The sequence below is a fragment of the Thamnophis sirtalis genome, unplaced genomic scaffold, assembly GCF_051295495.1.
Source record: "Thamnophis sirtalis isolate CommonGarterSnake01/CBP01778 unplaced genomic scaffold, rThaSir2_p1.2 scaffold_13, whole genome shotgun sequence".
In the NCBI taxonomy this organism is placed as follows: domain Eukaryota; kingdom Metazoa; phylum Chordata; class Lepidosauria; order Squamata; family Natricidae; genus Thamnophis; species Thamnophis sirtalis.
Window position 1 is genome coordinate 603,355 of NW_028261393.1, and position 23,295 is coordinate 626,649.

The 23,295-nt window shown below is 60.3% G+C and overlaps 2 protein-coding genes across 2 annotated transcripts; one reads left to right on the forward strand and one right to left on the reverse strand.

Annotated features, from left to right (window-relative positions):
* Positions 1–2,549: 2,549 nt before the first annotated feature.
* On the forward strand, positions 2,550–10,728 carry KLC3 (kinesin light chain 3). The gene is made up of 13 exons (XM_087727616.1): positions 2,550–2,824; positions 4,863–5,192; positions 5,876–6,103; positions 6,389–6,440; positions 6,693–6,918; positions 7,141–7,228; positions 7,375–7,476; positions 8,323–8,496; positions 8,970–9,069; positions 9,160–9,200; positions 9,457–9,581; positions 9,672–9,738; positions 10,370–10,728. The coding sequence occupies exons 2-13, from the start codon at positions 4,926–4,928 to the stop codon at positions 10,424–10,426; spliced, it is 1,527 nt and encodes a 508-aa protein (XP_087583742.1). The 5' UTR covers positions 2,550–2,824; positions 4,863–4,925; the 3' UTR covers positions 10,427–10,728.
* Positions 10,729–11,025: 297 nt separating this feature from the next.
* ERCC2 (ERCC excision repair 2, TFIIH core complex helicase subunit) lies at positions 11,026–21,366 on the reverse strand. Its single transcript, XM_087727591.1, has 23 exons — positions 21,211–21,366; positions 21,007–21,106; positions 20,820–20,897; positions 20,603–20,665; positions 20,352–20,465; positions 19,920–20,036; positions 19,699–19,815; positions 18,404–18,527; positions 17,501–17,597; positions 16,370–16,503; positions 15,995–16,163; positions 15,677–15,795; positions 14,741–14,810; positions 14,472–14,541; positions 14,256–14,357; positions 14,069–14,132; positions 13,705–13,826; positions 12,650–12,742; positions 12,383–12,455; positions 12,116–12,186; positions 11,676–11,819; positions 11,442–11,585; positions 11,026–11,200 (listed from the first exon to the last, which is right to left on the reverse strand). The coding sequence occupies exons 1-23, from the start codon at positions 21,213–21,215 to the stop codon at positions 11,108–11,110; spliced, it is 2,283 nt and encodes a 760-aa protein (XP_087583717.1). The 5' UTR covers positions 21,216–21,366; the 3' UTR covers positions 11,026–11,107.
* Between the last annotated feature and the right edge of the window lie 1,929 nt (positions 21,367–23,295).

Below are 23,295 nucleotides of genomic sequence, written 5' to 3' on the forward strand. Positions count from 1 at the left end.
TCCCTGGAGGCAAAAGGGTTGCAGCCCCCACCCCCAGCATCTCCCAGCCTGCAGAACCAGCTGGCCGTTCTACCGAAGCGGCCGTGGGCTGACAAACCAAGCGATGTCCACACCCACCCCCAGCCACACGTGATGCGCCTCCTTGGGTGTCTTCATCGGGGGTCCTCCCATCGACGGGGGTCGCACTTTCGACCGGTCTCCGCCCTTCCGAGCCGGCATCCCTCCAACCTCCCCCTGAAGCAGCGCCAGGACCCCCCGTGCAGGGAGGTTTTCCGGGCCCCAGACAGGGAGGGGCTGGGTGGGCACGCCGCTTGGAGGAACTGCCCATTTCGGCCGCTGGCGGGTCCGGCGTGGAAGCGCAGCGCCCTCTGGTGGCTGCTTGCAGAGCCGTAGGGCTTGGGCACAGCGGATCCGGGTGCCAGCCTTCGCCCCGGGATGAAAGCCCACCAGGCAATGCCCGGGCCGATTTCTGAAGCCGGCCGAGGGTTCCTGAGCGAGACAGCTGGCCCGCCAAGAGGCCAGATGCGGTGCAGAGCAGCCGAGAGGATTTGCTCAGAATTTGCAGCCGGGAGGGCGGGGGGCTTGGCAGCGCCTCTGCAGCTTTCAGCGCTTGGCAGAGGAGCCTCCTCGCCCTGCCATCTCTTAATCTGTGCCCCCCCCCCCGGAATAAATGCATTTATTAAAAGCGCTGACTGGGCGGCTCTGGCGCTCTGCTTTCTTCGCCCCCCAGGATCGTCCAGGGAACCGTCCTTGTTCGGCCCGCGAGCGGCAGGAGGGGAGGGAAGGCAGCGGGGGAGGCCGGGGGCCTTTACGCGAAGGGAGCCCCGTGGCGAGCTGTCCGGCCGGCCAGGTTCTCCTGCCTTGCTTCGAAGGACGGAAGCCTCGCTCGGCAGGAAGACGGACCAGGCCCGCCTTTCCCGGGCTGAGGTTGAATGGGGATGGGGGACCACCAGGGAGGCCCCGGCTTTAACCAGAGGCCAGGGACGCTCCCAAGAGATCCCCGCCTCCTCGTGGCTCTGCGGGCCTTTGTTGGGTCCTGGCACCTTGGTTTCTGCCTCCTCCTGGCGACCCCCTTAGAAAGCCCCCGTGCTGGAGGGACTCTCCGATGGGACCCGGCTGGGAAGGCCCGACTCGCTGCTCGCCCGTGGCCGAGAGGATGCGCTGGCTTGGGCCTGCACAGGGCCCAGCTCCCCCTTCGCCTTTCCCCCTCCACCATCTCTACTGCCGGCCACTCTCGAGACTGGCATTGCCGCCGCCGCCCCCCCCCCCTCCCGGGAAGACAGCAACTGGCCTGGCTTTGGGCCAGCGCAGCTTTTCCTGAGCTAAGCAGGGAAGCGAAGCGCATTCCGAGCGCTCTTCTTATACAATATTAAAGGGACTGGAAGAGGCTCCCCCCCCCCCCCGGCCGCCTTCCTTTCTGCCTCTCCCGATCTCGAGCGGCCTGACAGCACTTGCCTGCCCCTCCTTCCCCCTTCCTCTGCTGCAAAGCCCCTCGCCCCCCCCCCCCGCAACCAACAGCGTCGCTTTAGCTTAGCCTTGAAAGCAAAGGGCAGAGGCCGGGCGGGGACCCTTTATTTTTGGGTGGGGGTGGGTGGAGGGAATCTCCCCCTTGAGTCCCCGAGGCACAACGGGTAGGGGAAGAAACCTGACCGATGCTCAGAGGCGCTCCGGTTTCACTCCGCGGTCAAAGAGAGTTCCCGGGATTTAATTTCTGCAATTCGAACCTGAAGTGATAGAAGCAGCCGAAGACACGGGACTGCGTTCACACAACCACCGCACTGAACCCAGCCATTTCATGGATCAACAGAATACAGTGACCCGTAAAGCGACCCAAGGCCGCTTCAGAGGTCAGGCCGAGCCACCCACAACCAACTGAAGTTGGCAGAAGCTGATTAAACGCGTGCAGACCCGCAACCTTTGCCGTTAGACACGTGATTCCTTCTTCCCGCGTTCACGGGAGCGGAGCGGAGCGGAGGCCCGGCCTTCTCAGGTCCTGAGATTCTTGGCTTGCTTGCTCCCGTCTCTTGGGGACGCCCTGCAAGCTGCTTTCCTGAGCGCAGAGATCCAATCTTGGCCGGAGGCTGCGAAGGTTACAGAGCGCAACTCCGGGGGCGGGATTGGGGGGGGGGGGGACCATAGGGCAGGCCGAGGTCGCCTGGTGCGCCCGGCTTCTCCATCCTTCCAATCTCGCCCCCTCACTCCAGCTAAGGACCGGCGGGGGAGAGGCAGGGCTCGTGGGGAGGGTCTGCATGGCACCGCTTTCCCGACGGCGCGGAGCCCTGCAGTAGTCTGAAGGCCAGGCGGGGAGGGGCCCCTTTCCAACCCCTTTCCTGCCAAAGAGCCCGGGGGTTAAGCTGGCGCAGGAGGGTCTTTAAAGGAGCCTCCTCCCCAGAGATCGGGCGCAGGTGAGAGGCGGGCGGCGCAGAGACGGGGCTGAGCGGGGCGCTGGGCTCCTGCGTGGAAAGGAGGCTGCGGGGGCTTTAGGGGAAAGGCGGGGGACCCCGACAGAAACGGGGGCGAACTGCTTTTTGGTTTCGGGGCGGCGCAGGGGGAGGGGCGGGGCGCCTCTGGGCACGTGCAGAGCGCCTTCCAGTCGCGGCCCAGGTAAGCCGCGGCTCCGCTGGGCGGGGCAGGAGCGCCCCTCCCTCCCAGCCAGGCGCTGTTGCGGAGGCTGCCGGGGCGCGGCTGGCGGATTGGGGCGCTCGGCGCGGATTCCCTCCTCCGGGCCAGGCCGGCAGGGAGGCAGGTAAGGCAGCGGCGGGCCAGGCCCTGCCCGGGAGAATCGGGCCGCGTCTTCCTGGCTGCCGGAGCTGCCTCGGCGAAGGTGATGTCCGGGAGGGGCTGCTTTGGAGAGGGGGCAGAGGAGGGGTCCGCAGGAGGCTTCGGGGGCCCCTCGGGAGCCGCACAGACTCCATCCCGTCTCTTGGCCGAGCTGATGCTCCGGCGCAGCGGGGATCGGGCCGGCCTGCTTCTCCCGGAGTTGCTTCTTTCAGCTGCGGAGGGGCGCGAGGAGAGCCGGCCCGACCTCCAGTCGGCACTGAACCGGCTCGCTGATCGGGGTCTCCGCCGAGGAGAAGGCAGCCGCAGTGAAGAGCCGGGAGGCGCTTGGGTGTGATGGACTTACGGGGTGGGGGGTGGGGGTGGGGGCTTTACCCTGAATATCTAGTTTTGTGCAGAATATTTCCTCCCCACCGAAGGGGATTGCAATGAAGTTGATTTCTTCACCGGCTAAACAGGGCCCCTCTTAGGATGTTATATGTTATATTAGATGCTTCCAGGCTTCTGACGGGAAATCCAGGGATTGTGGCAGCAGCTAAAGGAGAGAATATGTGCAGTTCCCTCTTGAACTAGTCGGGGGGGGGTGTCCTGGGGGCTCTCTGAGCTTGGCTGCTTCCTTGAACAAGTTTCATTATCCCCCTAGCACTGAAGATGTTCCCTAGTTGGGTCATGAAATGTCTACAAGAAAACAGCCAGGCTCAGAGCGCCCCAAAAGTTGAAGGGGTTTTTATACCAGGCCTTGTTCTCAGAGACAGGCTTGAGGGGGAGGGGGGGCAGCACTGCAGCTGTTTCCAGAGGGGGGGGGAGGCCCTTCTGGAAAGCATCCACAAACCAACATCCTTGCCCTGATGGCTGCAGACGTGGGAATAGCACCTCAGTTTGATGTGACAGATGTGCAACTTGACAGATGTGGCAGTAGAGAAATGCCCTTCTGCCAGACCACGAGGAGCTCTGATTACCAGACCTCCAAAATATGTATGTTTTTATTTCTAAAAATGTTGCAAGAAAGCAAAAGGAAGGAAGCTGGAAAGAACGTGAAGGCAGGGTCGGAACTGATGCAAGGGTGAATTTTGCTTGCTTGTTGCTGTGTTATTTGTAAAGCGCTTAGAGAGGGCTGGGAAGCAAGGTATAAGTGTAAGAGCTACGAGAACCAGGCCTTCCCAGGGCAGCCGCTCTGTGGGAGGGGGGAATGAGAGCAAAGCGGGGGCCTCTTGCTCAGGAAATCCTGGTGCAGGTTGGCCCAAGGGAGAAGAGCGCTGAAAGGGGGTCAGGCCCAGAGAGAAGCCCCAGGGCCAGAGGGTGCACCAGCCACACCCACTTTCGGCAGAGGGAAGGGAGCATCAAGGAGGGATCTTCCTTGTGGGTCTCAGCCTGGGCCCAGGGCAGCCCCAGAAAGCCCTGCTGCCCGGCGGCCTGATGGCCCCCCTCCCGTGGGGAAGGCGAGGGAGCCTGGATCCCGGCCGAAGGAGACCCGGCCCAGCTTCAAAGGAGGCAAAGCCAGGCGGGCGAGGAGGCTTCCTGGGGAGGCACGGGTGACTGCAGAGAGGCTCGGCCGAGGAGCATGTTGCTGCCTGCTTTCTGGTGGTGGCATCCAGCTGGAGAGACTGGTTTGGGATTCAGCCGTGGATCCAGCAGGAAGCCTTCCCAAAGGGCCTGGGCCAGCTGGGGCGGACTCCCGGCCCCACCTGGCTGCAGTCGAAGGACTCCTGCAACATGGAGGGAGCCATTTTACCCGGGGCCAGAAATGTCAGGGTTTTCCCCATCAACTCCTCTCCCTGATGCTCCTTCTGATTAAGAGATCCTGGGTGGAAAAAGGGTTTGAAGACCTGAAATGCCCCTGAGCGCGTGCAGAGGGCTTGGATAACCTTTGTGCCTAGGATTAAAGCGGAGAACTCCAACCTTGGGAAGTTTAAGACTTTTGAACTTCAACTCCCAGAATTCCCTAGCCAGCACTGGCTGAGGAATTCTGGGAGTTGAAGTCCACAAGTCTTAAAGTGGCCAAGGTTGGAGAGCCTGGACTAGAGGACACGCCCCCTTCCTTGAGATACAACTCCCAGAGCGGCTCCTCCTCCTCTGCTTTCTAGGAGACCCCCCAGGGGACGCCAGGGGCTTGGAGCCCTCCTTCCTTGGGGCCAGCGTGGCCTGCCATGTCCATCATGGTGGAGAGGATGGCAGGCGATGACATCATCCTCCAGACGCGCCAGGTGATGCAGGGCCTGGAAGCCCTGCGCAGCGAGAACCGGAGCATCCGCCGCCAGCTGCAGGAGGCTCTGCTGAAGGAGCGGCAGCTGATGGACGAGCGGGAGGAGCCCTTGGCGGCCACCGAGGCCCAGGCCCTGGAGCTCCTGGAGGAGAAGCAGGACCTCATCTGCCGGAGCCTGGAAGGCATAGAGCTGGGCATTGCCGAAGGCCAGGTACTCCGAGGGCTCGGGGGGGGGGGCCGGGAGCTGCTCGGCTGGCTGTGATGTCATGGAGCTTTTGGGGATTCCGTGGGGATCCTGGGAGGCGGGGCTAGCAGGGGGGGCCACCCTGGCCGCCAGCTCCAACCGGAAAGGTTCAGGGGCTCCACTTGTGTTGCCTCGACTGCCTTCAAGTGATGGGTTGGTTTTCAATGTTTTATTGGCTAAGGATGGGGCTGGGACGTCTACTCCCAAGGCCTGCTGAAGCAGGGAAACCCCCCCCCCCATTTAAAGCCTCCAATGAGGGAAAACCCAGAACCTCTGGAGGCAAATTGTTCTTCCTCCTTGGTCCCAGTTGCTTCTCTCCCTAATCGGGTTTCCATCTGTGGCTTCTCCTGCCTTTGGGGGCCTTGGAGAAGAGGTCGATCCAATTCCAATATATTGGAATTGAATATGATGCAAACACAAGCAGTAGAACATATTACATTTATCAAGAAATTATATATATATATCTTAGTTTCTCAAAATATAGAAACGTTATCTTACTCTACTGGAAGTCAATGCCCCTTTTCCCCCTTCCTCTCTGTTCCCTTCCTATTTCTGGGAGTCGCGTGTTGGGGCCCTGCAGAGCTCTCTCGGGGTCTCCTCGGGGGCAAAGGCTGCGATGGCTGGAGCTGCCCCCCTTCCTCTCTCCGCAGATGCTGATCGCCCTCTCCTCGCACATCGGGGCGCTGGAGGCCGAGAAGCAGAAGCTGCGTGCCCAGGTGCGGCGCCTGGGCCAGGAGAACCTCTGGCTGCGGGACGAGCTGGCCGGCACCCAGCTACGGCTGCAGCACAGCGCGGAGGCCGTGGCTCAGCTGGAGGAGGAGAACAAGCACCTGCGCTTCCTGAACCAGCTCAAGCAGTACGAGCCCCGGGAGGAGCAGGTGCGGCCGGAGCAGGGGGAAGGGGGGGGCTTTCCTCAGGTTGGGGGGGCTATTTGGGGTGAAAGAATCCACAATTTCGAAGGTTCCTATGAACCTATTGACCCCAATCTTCCAGGGCACTCTGGCTCAGGATGATTGGAAGTGTAGGAGGAGGCGGGGAGGGCAACATGGACCCTGCATCCCTCTCTCCAAAGCCTGTGCTTAGCGGAGAGCTTTCTAAAGGGAAACAGAGAGAAGGGGGGGGGCTCCCTGCCCCTCCCTGACTTTCCCAGCTTCTCCTTGCAGGTGGACACGGAGGAGGAATCCTTTCTCAGCACGGAAGACGCACGAAGGACAGGTGTGTTTCCTTGGCTCTCTCAGCCAGCTCCCAAGCGGAGCTCGGCCTGGCCAACTGCTGCCTGTCTGCCTCAGTGAGGCCGAAGCCAGGGCCCAGCCGTGGGTGGCAAGGAGCCCCCATCGCCTCCGAGGGCAGCAGGAGAAGCCCCCGGCCGGGGACGTGGGTGGGGGGCTTCAGGGGGAGCCGCTGCTTCTTCCCAGCCTGCCCCCCCAGGCTCCCTTTTCACCAGCCGGCCGTTCTTGTGCCCTGCAGAGGGGCAGAGTGTGGGTGCAGCCGCCCTGGCAGCCCAGCACGGCGGGTACGAAATCCCTGCGCGCCTGCGGACGCTGCACAACCTGGTGATCCAGTACGCCTCTCAAGGGCGCTACGAGGTGGCTGTGCCACTTTGCAAGCAGGCCCTGGAGGACCTGGAGAAGAGCTCCGGGCACAACCACCCAGATGTGGCCACCATGCTCAATATCCTGGCCCTGGTCTACCGGTAAGGTGCCCGAGCCCCCCCCCCCCTCCGGCAGGCGCTGCTTCCGGGGAACAGACGGAAAGAGCAGGGCGGGGGTGCGGTTCCAGGGGACCCTTTTGTTCTCTGCTCCCACCCCTCCCCTGGAGGCCTCGGGGCTGCAGCTGCGTCCTGGGGTTGCCCTGGCATGGCCTGCAGGCTGCCCCCTGCCGCCCCCCCCCAAGCTCCCTGCTTCTCCTCCTGCAGGGACCAGAACAAGTACGAGGCGGCCACGGAGCTGCTCAATGATGCCCTGGACATTCGTGAGCAGGCGCTGGGCATGGAACACCCTTCCGTGAGTGCCCGGGCTGTGCGGGGGGAGGGGCTGGTAGGGCCTGTGTGGAGGCTCTGAGGAGGAGGGAGGGGCACCCGGTTTGGTCCCGTTTCATCCTGCTTCTGAGGGTCTCCAATCTCGTTAAGCCCCTCCGTTGTCCCTGCCAGGTGGCTGCCACCCTGAACAACCTCTCTGTGCTGTACGGCAAGCGCGGGAAGTACCAGGACGCCGAGCCTCTGTGCCAGAGAGCCCTGGAGATCCGAGAGAAGGTAAGACGCGAACCCACAGGGACCCCCATCCCGAAAGGCCGGCTCCTCCTTCGCCTCTTGAAGTGGGCTGTTTATTCATTTGCTCCCTCGCTCCCTCGCTTATGAAGAAAGGAGATTTATTGGCTGCCCATCTTAGAGTAACTCCGGGCATCTTTCAATAAAAGTTAAAAAAAATATCTGCACTAAAAACAGAAGGAAGTTAATACAAACCAAAGGCCACTTCAGAGTGGAAGATGGGGAGGGACAGTGCTGAAACTCGCCCCCAGCTGAGCAGGGAGGGCACCCAAGCCCACCCTCCCCTCCACCCCCCGCAGGAAATCCTGGCTAATCCCCCTTCAGATCCCTGGGGAGAGCCAGTGGGTCCCTTTCCAGCTTCTCCCACCCTGGTCCCTGTGGGTGGTGCTGAAAGGTTTAGACCCGGAGTGGGAGGAAGAACCCCCAACCAAACTCTTCTCTCTTACCCCCCCCCCCACAAGCAACCTTGGCCCAGGCAGGAGGGGGGGGGAGTCCCGAAGGCCAGAAAGGGGCGGGGGGGGGGCTCTGAGCTGGGCCTGACAGCCAAAGGCTGCCTGAAGACAGAGACGGTTGCTGTAAACCAGGCGCCTCCATCCTGGGCCACTTGGCGCCTTGCTATGCTGAGGAACTCTGGGAGTTGAAGTCCAGAAGCCTCCCAGGGGCCGAGGGTGGAGGCTGGTGCTTTAAACCAGCTGGTGCCTCCTGGGGAGACGCCCGGTTTTCAGGCCTGCAAGCGGAGAGAGGAGAGGGGCACGGGTGGCCCCACCGAGCGCTGCCCGGCTTCCCAAGCGGCACCCCAGCTGAGCACCGCTGCTGCCCTTCTCCCCGCAGGTGCTGGGCCCCAACCACCCAGATGTGGCCAAGCAGCTCAACAACCTGGCCCTCCTGTGCCAAAACCAGGGCAAGTTCGAAGAGGTGGAGCGGTATTACCAGCGGGCTCTCCGCATCTACCAGGCCCAGCCGGGCCCCGGCGACTGCAACGTGGCCAAGACCAAGAACAACCTGGTAGCCTTGGGGGGGGGGTGTCAGAGGGGGGGGGGGCTGGGAGCTTCTTCCGGGGCTTTGAGGGCGGCTGCTGGCTCAGCGGTTCAGCCGGGGTGAATCTCTTGGGCTGAAGCGTCTTTCAGGGAGGGCAACCGATGCCAATGACGAGGCTTCCACGGACCCATAAGTCCCGTGCCCCGCTCCCTCTCTCCGGCCAGGCCTCGTGTTTCGTGAAACAGGGCAAGTTCCAGGAGGCTGAGCAGCTCTTTCAACCCTGGGGTACCAGTGGACGGATCTCTCTCCCCCCCCCCCCGACAGAATTACAAGCATCCTCCCCAAAGCGGTGGCTCTTTTCCTGGGGTGGATACCTAGTTTTCCCTTTGGGGGGGGTTGGTCCTTGGGGGGACTGGCTGCTGCCCCCCAGGGGGTTGCGTATTGGAGGAGGGGAGGGGCTCACCGCCCCGTGTGCCCCCTCCCTCCCTCTCTCCGGCCAGGCCTCGTGTTTCGTGAAACAGGGCAAGTTCCAGGAGGCTGAGCAGCTGTACAAGGAGATCCTGTCCCTGCAGGACCAGGAGCCGAGCCTCCCCAGGGGCGGTAAGAGCAGCCCTTTCCCGTGGGGGGGGGAGGCGCCAGGGTCCTCAGCATCTGGACTCACCCCTTGGGACCCCCTCCCCTCTCCTTCAGATTATGGCTGGACAGGAGCTGGCAACACCTGGGAAGGGCAGGTGAGTCTTGGACGCTTCTCCCGCAAGCAGCTTTGGAGAGAGCTGGGGAGGGATGATGAGCGGGGGGGGGGGGGGGCACCGAGGAGAAAATCTTTTAAGCCGCTTCACCCTGGCCCCACTGCCTCCCCCAGGCCTTCTCAGCTGAGCCAACAGAGAGGCAGGTGAAGAGGCTACCCCCATCTTGGAGCGCAGGTGGTTGGGGGGGGGGGGAAGCCCCCCAGGTTTTGAGTGTGTGCACCCCCCCCTTTCTCTCCAGGAGGGGATGAGGCGCAGTAGCTCCTTTTCCCGCTTCCGGGAGTCGCTCAGACGCAGCAGTGAGAAGCTGGTCTCCAAGCTCCGGGGCCCAGCAGTGGGGCAGCCCAAGGACACCGCAGCCCCCAGGTGAGCCAGGACTCCCCGGAAGTTTCTGGGCCAACTCTGGGCTTGGGGAGGCTCAGCCAGGCCGAGCGTCACCGGGCCTCTCTTCCCCAGGATGACCAGGGCCACCTCCCTCAACACGCTGCCTTTGGACGAGGCTGCAGCCGTCTCAGCCCCAAAGGTGAGTTGGGGGCCCAGAAGGACCACCACGCTCAGCAGCAGAGCCCAGGCTGCGCACAGGGGCAACGGAGGGGGGGCCCTGCCAGCCCCACGGGTGGCCCCCGGCAGCTAATGGGTGGCCTGGCCAGACCGGAGGGGGCCTGCAGAGGCTCCGGCCCAAGCAATGCGGGAGAGGGGAAGGAGAGGCCGAGTTCACACAACCGGAGCCACCAGGCACCTTCGAGTAGGGCCGTGTCTGGCTTCCACTCAGCCGAGAGCCAGTCCGGTCCAGGGGCTGGAAGCAGATGGACTAGCCCCGTTCTAGGCACTGACCCTGGGCCAGTCACTTCCTTAGCCCTGGGGAGGAGGCAATGGCCAACCGCTTGTGGACCCCCCCCCCAAAAAAAAACCTTTGCGGAAGCCAGGACGGCTGGTGGGCAGGAGGCTGAGGGCAGCGTCTGCCAAGGCAGCTCTCGCTCCATCATCTGCTTGGCTCCGCCTGTGGCTCAGACCGGGCAGAGCCCAAGGGAAGGAGGAGGAACCGGTGCAGAGAATGTGTGGGGGGGCATAAATCAGCCCTTCCTCCAGCACAGCCTGAAGAGGGAGGCGGCTGAGGCCAGCCCTGAGGGACCCCTCCTCTTTCCCTCCTGCAGCCCACCCGGAACCTGAGCACCAGCATCCAGGACCTCACGCATCGCCCCGCCCACTAGCCCCCCCCAGGCCTTCACTCTCCCTGGGTCGCCTTTTGCTTTGAGCACTTTGACTGACCCTCCCTGGACTGACCAGGAAAGTCCTCCTGGGGGGTGGGGGGCCGCCCCTGCCAGTTCACAAAAGGAGTCTTTCTCAGGAATGGAGCAGCTGCTGCCGTCCCAAAGCATCGGGGGGGGGGGCAGGGCACCCCCCCCGCTATTGCCTTAAACCCCTTGGGGCAGGAGCCCCCATCCCCACCCCGGCTCTTCTGAAGCCAATCCTCTATTTATGCATCTTATTTTTCCTTAAATAAAGTCTGCTGGAAATGGAGGACGACTCTTTATTTCGGAGCAGGGGAGGGGTCTCTGCAAGCTTCATACTCCCCCCCCCCCAAAAAAAAATATGGCTTTGGATGAAAAGGATTACAAGCTTCCCCTGGTTCTCTCTCTCTCTCTCTCTCACACACAGAGAAAATCATTTGGGTAGCAGCCCAGTAATCCCCTTTTATTAAAAACCCAGCCCAGAAATCTAGGATTAGTGGGGCAGGGGGGGAATCCGAGGGGGGGCCTTGGGCAGCTTCTCTTCTCTGCCCCCCCCCCGAGCTCCGCAGTGAGGATGGATGGATGGATGGATGGCCGGCCAGGGTCCCTGCCCTGCAGAGAGCACTGACTGGCTGGCTGGCTGGCATCCTGGGGCGGCAGTCACACCTGGTGGGCGATGTCCCGCACTCTCCGCAGGGTCTCCTCCGACTGCAGCTGCTGCAGGGTGAGCAGGGAGAGGCCCAGCTGGTCTTCCTGGGGAGAGAGCGGGAGGGTCAGGAGGCCCCCCGGCAGGACGACCAGACCCACCTCTGCCCATTACAGAGTCGCTGGCAGGAGCCCTTTGGCACGGGTGGCAAATAAATTTAACCAAAAATAAAAGGTTAGCATGGCCGCCTGGGGAACTCTTAAAGCTGCCAACTTGGCAGCCTTCTGGGCACAAGACGCCCGTGGCTGGATCCGCCTCTTCCCACCACCGCGCTCCCCCTGCCCACACCTTGCGGAAGGGCTGGGCCATCTGGCGCAGGAAGTGCTTGGCCACCTGCACGGCCTCGTCCAGCGTCAGGTTCAGGTTGGCGTCGGTGATGTGTTCCTGGATCCAGCGAGGAAGCTTCCCCCGCTTGTCCGCCCGGGCGAAGCGCTGCAGGGGAGAGAGGCGAGGTCAGTGTGCTGCCCGGCCGTCCAGGCTGCAGCCAAGAGGACCCCCCCCTCTCCCCCCCACTGGACACACCTTGTCGGCAAAGATCAGGAGGCCGTAGTCGGTCTTGCCGCGAATGGCCCGTCCCACGCACTGGGCCGCGTGCCGCATGGCGTCGAAGGTCAGGAAGTCGTTTTCACGGATCTGGAACTGGTTCCTCAGGTACTCCAGCCGGGCCTGGGGTGGGGGAAGGGACGCTGAGGGTCTGCCCCCCCCCAGCCCCTCCCCAAGAAATCAGCACAGGTGTGGCAACGCTATGCCAGGTGCACCAGAAGTGGGTGAGAAACAGCCGGGCCAACGGTGGGTGGGAGAATGGGCTATTTCTGTCTCACAGGAGCCCCCCCCCCCAACTGAGGCGAGGGGAGGGTCCCCAGATCCCCCCCCCCAAGGAAATGAAGTCTCTGCTGCCTGAGTGAAGCGGACAGGAATAGGGTGAGGAGGAGGAGGAGCAGCAATCGGGGGTGGGGGCTCACCTTCAGGATTCGGCTTTGGGTGTAAACATAGGGGACGCCAAACATGATCACGGCCCTCCCGTAGTGGTGAACTGGGGAAGGGAGAGGCAGAGGGGGAGAGGTCAACACTGCATGTAAACAGGTCTTTTTCCCAGCAATTTCAAGAATTAAAGGCCAGGCACCAACTCTGCCCCCCCCCCCCCCGGCCAGTTTCTGCCCAGAAGAGATTCCCTGGGCCCAGATCCTCCTCAAAGCTTCTGAAGGGAGGGAGGGAGGGGGGGCACTCACCAAAGTCGATCCCTTCGGAGACCTTCCCCCTGGCCACCGACAGCAGGATGGCTCCCCGGCCGTTCTCGCAGGCCTGGGGAGGACACCAACCCGTCCTTTTATCGCCTGCAACGGCTTTCTACCCCAAATTCAGGGGGGAAAAGTCCACGCCCTGATCCCCCACCTCAGGACTCGGCTTTGAGGGAGGAAGGTACATTGGGGGGGGGAGAAACCTGCTCAACTGAGCCCCTCCCTCCTGCAGCCAGACCCCCCCCCCCGCCCCCTCACCTCCTGGTACTTCTCCAGGGCCACACTGGTCTCGGCTCCGTCCTGCGTCTCGATGAAGATGAGCTTGTTCCGCTGGATGTTCTCCAGGATCCCCTGGAGGAGCCGGAAAGGAAAGCGGTGGAGCCCCAGCTGTGCAAAGCCCCCCCTTGCGCAGCTCTGCTCCTCCGTCTCCCCCCCCCCCGGCCTTCTCAGAGCATGGAGGGCAGCTGGAGGGTTTCCTGGCCTCCTTGGTATTTCCACTCCCCCCCCGAGGTCCTTGAGATGTGTCCTGCTTAATGACCAGAGAGGGAACCTTTGGGATCAGCTATTGAGAGATGAAGGTGGGGTCAAATGCATTGTCGGTTTGGAATCCTTATGCGGCCACAAGCAACCTAAGTCTAATCCCCCCTTCTATCCCCCCTGTGGAACGAACTACCCGTAGAGATCCGGACCCTCACCACTCTCCTGGCCTTCCGTAAAGCCTGGGGGCTGTTGATTAATATCCAGCCCCTCTTGGACAGAATGGATTTTGTGTTAATTTTAATATTGTATTTCTTATTTTTAAATTTTTTAAAATGTTTTTATCTTGCCTGTGAGCCGCCCAGAGTCCCAATGGGAGTGGGCCGGCATACAAATTTCATTAAACTAAACTAAACTTCTGCGCCCCCACCCCCCGAAATGACTTTTATCTAGGGTCAATGTGCCTTGTGAGCAGAGCAGATTCCTGGCTGCTTTCAGCTCAGTTCCTGCATCTGGAGAAGGAGAGGAGGAGGAGGAGCAGTGCAAGAGGAGCTGTGGAGGCTGCAGCTCATGAGGACAGGGAGGGAGGGAAACCCCCTCCCCAAAATAACACAGCAGTCAGGCTGCCCTTCCGCAGGTGGGACGGAGCGCTTGACCGAGACCAAGTGGGCCACTCTGGCCTTGGACGTCCCGTTTAGAAGCCTTTGAGAGTTTTCCCCCCTTGAAATCCTGAGGGGTTTCAGGCCCACCAGGAACCGCCTCCTTTTTGCCGCTTTGGCCAGAGCCCCCAAAAGGCCCCGCCGAAAGCAGCCCCCAGCAGAGCCGGCCTGGCCTACCTGCTCATACCAGGAGGCCACGATGTTCTCCATGTACTGGTAGCTGGTGAAGAAGGCCACGATGCCATCAGGGACCACGGCCGACATCTCCAGCAGGAGGTTTCCATAGTTGCGGATCACCGCTGCCGGAGAAGCACATTCCCTTCAGGCTGCCAGGCTTCCCTGCCCCTCCCCACAGGGCCGGGAGGGGAGGGCAAGGCAGGGGTCGCCCCCACAAAATCCCCCCCCTTCAACTGCAAGCGGCCTCAGCACTCCCCTCCCCTCCGCTAGGCAGCCTGAACGGACCAGGGCACGGATGCCCCCGGCCCCTGGGAAGGGAGGAGGCTCCAGGCTCTGCTGCCCCCACCCCATCACAGACCCTCACCAATGTCCTCGCGGGTTTCGAACTTGGAGCTGATGGCCACTTGGTCGTTCCCGCGGCCCACAATCTGGAAGGGAAGCCGAGGAGAGGAAGGGCCAGGGAGACGGTTGAGGAGAGGCCGAAATGAGCCTGGTCCCCTGGGAAGGGAAGGGGAGGGAAGGGGAGTCTCTTCCCGGCCTCTGGCACTCACCATCGGGCAGAGACAGGTCCGCGCAAGGGTCATGGTGAAGGTGGCCATGGTGACCGGCCGGAAGTCCAGGATTTGGGGGTACATGTCAAGCGGGGAAAGGGTCTGAATGCCAGGGAGGAAAAGAGCAGGTCAGGCTGGCAGCTCCCCACCCCTCCAGCCCCACAGAGAGGGGGTCCTGCCGATGGCCGAGCACCCCCCACTGCCCCCCCCACTCACTCCTGAGGTGATGATGACCGTCTGGAAGCGCTCAAAGACAGGCTTGATGGCGATGGAGGCGTCCATGCAGCTGGAAGAGACAGCACCGAGTTCTCTGCCGGAGGCAACTGGAAGCGGAGGCGACACAGAGGGAGGGGCGCCTCCTCCCAGCCCAGACCCCCCCCCCACTTTAGAAGGAGGGCCGAGGCAGCCAGAGAGCCTCCGTCCTCTGAAGAGCAGAGCCACAGCCGGGATTCCTGGCCAGCCAGGCCCCGGAGCCCCTCCCTCACCTGAAGTGCAGGATGGGGTTGAGGATGGTGGGCGTCCGGTCGTCAAAGGGCTCGATGAGGATGGTGAACCCTGGGGCACAAAAAAGAGAAGAGGTGCTGACGGGGGGCACAAGGCTCCCCCACTCCGAGAAGGGCCACAGCATCTGCCCTCAGCCAGCAGTGGAGCCCCCACTGGGGAGCTCACGAGTGAGGAGTTTTCTGAAGATCCAAGCATGGGGTACCAACCCTCTCCCCACACTTGAGCTGTCTCTGGAGGGTCTCAGTCCAGTCATGGCTGCCCCAAAAGCTCTCTTGCAAAAGGCAACCGGACTTCCTCGTTTTCTTCCTTTGAAAACGTTTCCCTCCTCATCCAGGAAGCTTCCTCGATTCCCATTTCTTCCTCCTGAAGCTTCTTGAAGCAAAACTTTTGGAACAAAATCAAGAAAGTCCAGTTGCCTTTTGCAAAAGCTCCCTTGGGACGTATCTGTGTTGACACCCAAAGACTCCAGTGTCCATCTAAGCCAGTGTTTCTCAACCTTGGCCACTTGAAGATGTCCAGACTTCAACTCCCAGAATTCCCCAGCAGTGGTTAGGACAGTGTTTCCCAACCTTGGCCACTTGAAGATGTCCGGACTTCAACTCCCAGAAGCGAATGCTGGCTGGGGAATTCTGGGAGTTGAAGTCCGGACATCTTCAAGTTGCCAAGGTTGGGAAACACTGATCTAAGCCACGACGGTTCTCCTCCGGCCAAGAGGGCTGCTGCCTGCTGATTTCCCTCGTCCTCAGCTGGCCTCCCTGCCGATTCCCGGAAGCAGACCTGGGACTCCCCCGAGGGCCTTCCGGGTCCCTCCCAGGTTCCGCCCTGCCCATCCCCAGGGGGTGAGGCGGCTGGGAAGGAGTGACGACACCCGGGAGGCCCCGAGAGGCCGGCTGGCGGGAGACCGGAGGCCTCCTTACCCTTGGAGTAAGTGCTGACCAAGGTGGCGAAGTTGGAGATGAGGGTGATGGGCGAGAAGTCCGCGATGTCCGCGATCTCCAGCGTGCGAAGGAGGCAGCGCAGCCGCTCGGCACAGAACCTGCCGGGACCCAGGAGCTGAGGCTGGTCTGAGGAGGCCCCCGGACAGCCCAGTGGACCCGGCCAGGCTCTTCCTCCAGGGCCCTCCCCCTGGCTCCCGTCCTTTCCAAGCAACGCATCAACGCTCAGCCACACGGGCCTGGCAGCGGGGGGGAAAGGAAGGGATGAGGAGGGAGAGGGTCCCCCCCGCCCGCACTCACCGGAGGGGCTTCCGCTCGATGCAGACCTTCTCGAAGATGTCCTTCAGGAAGGACGGGGGGCTCTCCTGGACCACGTGGTGGACGCGCAGACGGGACTTCAGGTACTCCAGGAGGCGTTTTAGGAAAGCCACGAAGTGTTCCGCCGTCCGGATGTTGCCTGGCACGGCCTCTGCACAAGGGGAGAGCCAGGCGGGGCAGGGGCTCAAAGGCAGGTCCCCCCTGGTTCAATGAGGCCACCCGAGACCCTCCCCCCTAAGCAGGAGCAACTGATGTCCAACGGCAGAAGAGCAGGGAGGGCACAGCAGGCATCCCTCCCGTTGCCACCAGGAACCAAGCACCAGCCCCCCCTCCCCTGCCCACAAAGGGCCCACGGACCCTGCAGGATCTCGTCCGGCAGCACCGGGTTGGCCAAATAGACATCTGTTTCCCGTGCGACGTTGGCATCCCGCAGCCCCTGGACCAGCTGCTGATATTCCTCCTTCAGCTTCTGCGCGTCCGTTTCTTTGATCCTGGAAAGGGAGCGGGGGGGGGGGGGGAGGGAAGGAGAGAGGGATGCAGGCTTCGGGACTGGAACTCGGAGCCTGCCAGCCGCCCCCACTCAGCCGCCTTAACAAAGGGAGATCCCTGGCCACTTGTCCTGTTCTGAGGTTTGTGGCTACAGAAGCAGCAAAGCTGAATCTGAGGTTTTCCCACACAAGGAACACAAATTCTCCTCCTCCTCCCCGGCCATCTCCCCGTTGTCTCTCAAGGCCCAATCCTGTGCTTGCATATTGCTTAGGAAACAGAGGATCGGTTCCCAGCTCTGTGGTCCTCTCACATTTTGGCCGGGTTAGCTTGGCTTCCATCCCCCTCTTCTTCCTCCCTACATTCTAATTCCCCCCCTCCCGCCCCTTGCTAATGTCAGAGAGGCAGCCATGACAGAGCTGAGCCCACGGACTGCCCCTTGAATGCGCCCGCCCCATAATATAACGCAGCCTGGCATAATTCGGGGGTCCAGGCAGTTCCTTAGAGGCAGAATAACAGAGTGGGAAGGGACCTCGGAGGTCTTCTAGTCCAACTCCCTGCTCAGGAGCCCAGATTCAGTTCCCTGAACCTCTCCGCTTTCAGAACTCAAAGCAAGTTTCTAGCCCGCATGAAGTTATGCGTGCAATGATAGGCCATGCCTGCTAAGACTCAGGAGAGGAGGCTGTGCCAGGAAAGAGACTTCTTGAGGATGGATGGAAACTAATCAAGGAGAGAAGCAACTTAGAACTAAGGAGGAATTTCCTGACAGTGAGGACAAGGGAGCAGTGCGACAGCTTCCCTCCAGAGGTTCTGGGTGCTCCGTCAGTGGCGGCTTGTTCGAAAGGGTAGAATGAGGATTTCCTGCTTGAGCAGGGGGGGTTGGACTAGAAGACCCCCCCGAGGCCCCTTCCAATTCTGTGTAAGCGGCCCAGAAGGTCGTCCTTTGGGGAGAGCAAAAGGCCAGGAAGGGACGAAGGAAGGAAGGAGCGAAGCCTTGCTCACTGCTGAATGGCGGCTTGGAGGGTGGCCACATTCCCCTGGCAGCGATCCAGGATCTTCCTTGTGATGTTGACCCCCATGGAGTCAATGCAGACGTTGTCTGTGGGCGAAGGAAAAGGAGGGGGGTCTCCAAAGAAGCCCACGGCAGCAGAGGTCAACCCCCTGCCTGGACCAGACAGAGTTGTAATTTTATGTTTTTAATCCGAGAAACTCTTAGCACTGACGGTTTCGATAGTCCTCAACTTACAGCAGTTCATTTAGTGGCTGTTTTAAAGTTACATCATCACTGAGAAATGTGACTTATGACCATTTTACGACCGTGGTAGCATCCTCAAAGTTACGTGATCAAAATTCAGAGTTTGGCAACTGACTCATATTTACGACGGTTACCATGCCGCGGGGGTCACGTGATCCCCTTTGCGACCTTTTGAAAAGTGGATGGGGAAGCCGGATTCACTTAACAACCAGGTCACTAACTTAACAAGTGCAGCGATTCACTTAATGATTGTGGCAAAAAACATCAAAGTGGGGCAACATTCACTTAACAACTGTCTCATCTAGCAACAGAAATTTAGGGTCATAAGTCGAGGACTATCTGTAATTAGGAGGAGAGAAAAAAAGAAACTTATTATAAACCAAGGATAAAAAAAATCTGAACCTAGTTTCCTCACAGGGAGTTTGGCCGAGTTCTCATCCACCCAAATTAAACCGAGGGAGAGCCGAGTTAATCTCTAAAGCCGTCTTTCCGGCTGGGAGATTCCGGGACTTGAAGTCCACACATTTTAAAGTTGGAAAATTTGAGAAACTCTCCTCCTCTAAGGGAAGAAACTGGACCCCCAACGTACTTTTCAGACAGCCCAATTCACCTCCTGGACCAGGCGGCTCCCCGGCCCTTCTCACACCTACCGATGTTATGAGCTTCATCAAAAACCACCACCGACTTCTTGGCCAGCTCCTTGGAAACCACGTCCGCAATTTTGGGATCGAGGAGATAGTGGTAACTGTAGACCACGATGTTGGCATGGAGGATCTGTTCCACGTGGGGAGAGAAAGCAAGAGCAGAGTTTGTCCACTCACCTTGGCAAGGATTGTAACTTCGAAACCCACAAATGGGAATTGGGGGGCTGGGCTCCTCAGTCATGCAGGAAACCCCCCCCCAAGACCTCTGGGCTGGGATCTGTTTCTGTACGGAGACGTTTCTACTCTCCAGGAAAGGATGAAAGGACTAACCCCAGTTCTATCCAGGTGCTAATAATATGCAGGGAGTCCTTGACCAGAATTCAGCCCAAAATTTCTTTTGCTAAGCGACACAGTCGTGAGTTTTGCGCCATTTTTACCACCTTTCTTGAATCAGTGCAGTTGCTAAGTTAGTTAAAACAGTTGTGAAGTGAACCTGGCTTCCCCATTCACCTTTCCTGCGAGAAGGTCACAAAAGTGGGTCACATGACCCTGGGACACTGCAAGCGTCATAAATATGAGCCAGTTACCAATTCTGATCAGATGGCCATAGGGGATGCTGCTACGGTCGTTAAGTGTGAAAACGGGTCATGAGTCACTTTTCAGTAACTTCATTGTCACTTGAGTGCCCACTAAACAAATTGTTGCAAGTCACAGGGACTATCCGCATGCTTATGCACAGAATGGACTGAAATGTACGTTTTCCTCAACTGCAAAGCTCCCCAGGCAGACTCTCTCAGGACACAGTCCCATTGGGAGAGTCACAGGCAACTTGAATTCGGCGCTCAACAGCACAGAGAAAAACGTTCTGAGAAACAGGCATGGATGGTGCAGAGTCTCCTGCTGATAGAACTGCTGGATTTAGCTCACTGTGGGAGGCACAAAGCCCCCGAAAGACCCACCTTACTCGGCCGCTGTGCAGCTTCCGAGGCTCAGCATGCACCGGCTACTTCAACCCCTACGGCTATTTTTGCAACAACAGGGAGCAGCAACTTTCTCCTTTTGCTCAGGGTCTTCCCCCCACAACAGCTAATCTAACCAGAGAGATCCCGTGAAGGAGGATAAACGGAGAGCCAACCCCCCCTCTCTCCTTCCTAGCGTGGATGATGCTACCTGGAGTTTGGGTAATGAACGGTCTGCCAGAAAACCTCAGAGAGCACCAAGGATCCTTCAAGGAGACCCCTTTTGCCCTAGAAAGAGGGGAGGGGGCTTGTGTCTGCAAACAGGCCAGCCAGCTGTCTTACCGAGTAGCGGGCAAGGAAGTAGGGGCACCAGCCCTTCTGCTGACCGTAGGCCTTCAGATCATCCAGGTTATAGACGCCGTAAGGAAGAGGCACCTGGCGACCGTGGGCATCGAATTCCTGCAGGGGATCAGAGCAGGGCTGAACGGATCTCCTTGACCCGGCCTTATGAACCAGCCAGAATGGTTTCCGGCTGCCCACCCCCTTGCGCGCCTCACCCTCACCTCAAAGAAGCGGCAAGAGGGAAGGCTGCCATCCTGCTGGTGCTGAGCCCGGATGTACGAGGCGGTCAGGCTGAAGCACTTGCTGTCCACCTCTTTCCCGAAACGGAGGCTGCTCACCTACGACAAGGAAGGGGGGGTGCAAGGTCTGAGCAGAAGGGGCAGGGCGCCCACATCTCCCTGCTTTCCCCGCTGCCAGGGGCAAACGCTCCGCAGAGAGAGAGGGGGCTTGGAGGAAGAGACCTCCCGGCCATCCTCCTCGCTCCTGCCACCCAGGGTTATTGGGAAAGGGAGCCCCACTCCCCCCCCCCACCGCCCGCAGTGCATTTGGCTGAAGGACGAGTGGTGGTGGCCGAGAGGGGCTCCCTGAGTGTCCTCCCTCCGCCCGCCCCAGAGGCCGAGCGCCCCACCCCGCCCTCCGGCCGGCAGAGGCACCTCAGGGTGGATGCAGAGGTTCTTCCTGGAGCTGAGGGCCAAGCCCAGGAAGGGCAGCTTCTGCCCCGTCTGCTTCTCGTGGAAGTCCACCAGCCTCCGCAGCTCCTCGACCACCTGGTGGGGGAGGGGAGAAGCCCAGTGGCTGGCAGGGGGAGGCCCCCGGGAAAGCCCCTCCCTCCCCAGCCCTGCTTCCTGGCCCTCCCCCCCTGGTGCCAGGTGCCTCCCCCATTTCGCCTCCCCTCCCCAGCTACCTTCTCGATCTCCGGGACGGTCCTGGAGCAGTAGATGAGCTTGGTGACCTCCAGCGGGTGAGCCTGGGGGAGAGGGCGGGCTTAGAGGGCTGGGCGTGGGAGGGGAGGGGGCTCCTGGAAGAAAAGCAGGCAGAGTCGGAGGGGGGTCGCCCAGCCCCCCCCTCGCCCGCCTGCGGGGTCCCTGCAGCCCCCGCCGATGCCCCCCGCCGATACTCACGCGCTGGTAGGCCAGGATGAGCGCCAGGAGGGAGACGGTCTTCCCGGTGCCCGAGGGCATCTCCAGCACCCCGTGGCCCTGCGGGGGGAGGCAGAGAGCGGGGAGGGGCAGGAGCGGCGTCAGGCTCTGAGTTCCAGTCCTGCTCCCCACCCCACACACACACACAGGAGACCCCCGCCCGGCCCACCTTGGCGTCCAGCGTCCGCTTGAGCTCCAGCATGTAGGAGTACTGCTCGGGGTAGATGAAGTCATGGGGGAAGAGCACCAGCAGCCCGTCGATGTTCAGCCTGCGCGGAGGGAGGGAGGGAGTGGCGGAGAGTTCCCCGGGCACGCCGCCCCTGCGCCCCCCAGGTGGTATCTCCCAGAGGGCGCCCCCCCCGCCGCCACTCACTTCATGGTCTCGTCCGCGGCCGGAGCCGCGCTTCTGCGAAGTTCTCACTCCGGTCCTCTACAAGGAAACCTGCTCCTTCGGCCGCCTCTCCGCTTCTTCTATGGCTCCCGACCCCATTGGCTCCCCACGTTCCCCGGCGAAGGCCTGAGTGGCTGGTGGGAAAAGAGCCCGCCTCCGCCCGCCATCAGGCTTTCTGCCCAGCGTTCGGCTGCGCGGCGCGCAGGCATCACAAGCCGCTCAAAATACGATCGTACGGCGTCCCTGCGACAGGCTGAAGAAGTCGAATCCAGAGAGCACGGATTTCGCTCTCCCTCCTAGGCTGGAGCCTTGCAGTGGTTTTTGCGCGCCTGGATGCACGCGCGCAGGCTCCGGACTGCGGGAAGGTGGCCGCAATTCACGCCGCCTTCCTCACCTGCCTTCCTTCGTTATGTGCCATTTAGATGCGCTGCGTTGCAATCACTACCCCCAACGCTCCCCCCCTCCCCAGTTCCTTAGCCAGCAACCCAACCGGAGGTTCCCTATAGAAAGAATCCCAGGAGGAAAGCTGCTTTGGCCGAAGCCACGCGTGGAACTTGAGTCCCAAACTGCCCAGCCAGCTCAAAAAGTGACACACACACCCGCGAGACCCCTCTTTATGGTCCAGCAGCCCCAGTTCACCCACGATGGGGGCATTTTGCTCTTTGCAAGGGAAGGCGGGGAGATGCAAGGGGCGGGGCTGCTGTAATGGGTGGGGGGGATGTAACGTTCCCGTGGTTCGCCCATGAGGCCAATGTTGAGAAAAGACAGGACACAACCTTTCTCGGGATGGAGCGACGACGACCCAGATTGGGGTCTGGTAGCCCCTTTTATTGAGATAGGACAAAGGCAGGAGGAGCAATAGCGTGTGGTTAAAAACAGCCTGTAAAAATACAATTTCTAATCTACTGCTCAGTCTATATATGGTCAAATCCTGGACGTCAATGGTAGGGCACATCTCAGAATGTTATGTTATGCCCTATCAAGATGTTATGGCGTTCTAGGAGTTTGTTTTCTCCTGTGTGGTTCAGCGTGGCTCTGCATGCCCTGGATGAACTGGGCCATGGGGGACACACACTTACACAAGGAACTATATTACAACAGGGGGAGAGGCTGCTCCAGGCGGAACTTTCGGCATCCTGTCCCCTCAAACAAGCCCAGCGTGGTTGCTGCAGGGCCGTTTCGAATCCAAAGCCGCAAATCCTAACTGAATTTGCCTCATGTCAGACTGGCTTTTTCAAACAGGAAAGAATCAGATGTGGAGTTGCATGTTTTGGGTAACTTCTTGTGTTGGATGCACTAAACCAAAGGGAGATTTTGTTTTGTGACTGAGAGCCACATGTCAACTTCTCCAAGATGTTTTTTACTGCAGTTTTGTGGGAACCCAGGCACAAACTGTTGCCCTCTGATTGGGGCCAGCTTTGACAGTGTCCAGCCACTTCGCTCTTTGGCTGCCCAGCTCTTTCTGACATAAACGTTTTCGCCATTCAATTCCTCTGCAAGAGGTGGTCACTGGCCAAAGAAACGGGACACGATTTTGTCTTCTAGTGACGTGTCTGGTGTTATGCGCTCCAGTGCTTCCTTGTTGGGCACCTTTGCTGTCGAAGGAAGGCCGTGGGAAGTTATCACCCAGCCCTCTCCCAGAAAAATGAAATATCCTAGGAAATATTGAAAAGGCAGAATGTTTCTCTGGATGTGAAAAGAAACAAACATGTTTTAAAAGACAGAATAGCTCCCTGCAGCTTCCTGCCCATCCCCACTTTGTCAATGGGCCATTAAGAAGGCCAAGCTAGTCCACTTTACATAATAAAGAGTTCTCCCCTTCAGCTCCAGAGTGATGGGATTAAGGCATGGTAATATTGGCACTTTACCCAACTCCCCACATGGCATCTGAGAACTCAACCAAACCTGGATTCAAAACGCAGCCTAGAGAGTTGCCCCTGCATGGCCCCATGGGAGTCTGACAACCAATCAGAATACAAGCTCAAGATCAAAGGCCAGAGAGGGCATAGAACCAGGGATTCAGCTTCTCTTCCTTCCTTGCCTTCCCTTCTCTTCTCTTCTCCACCA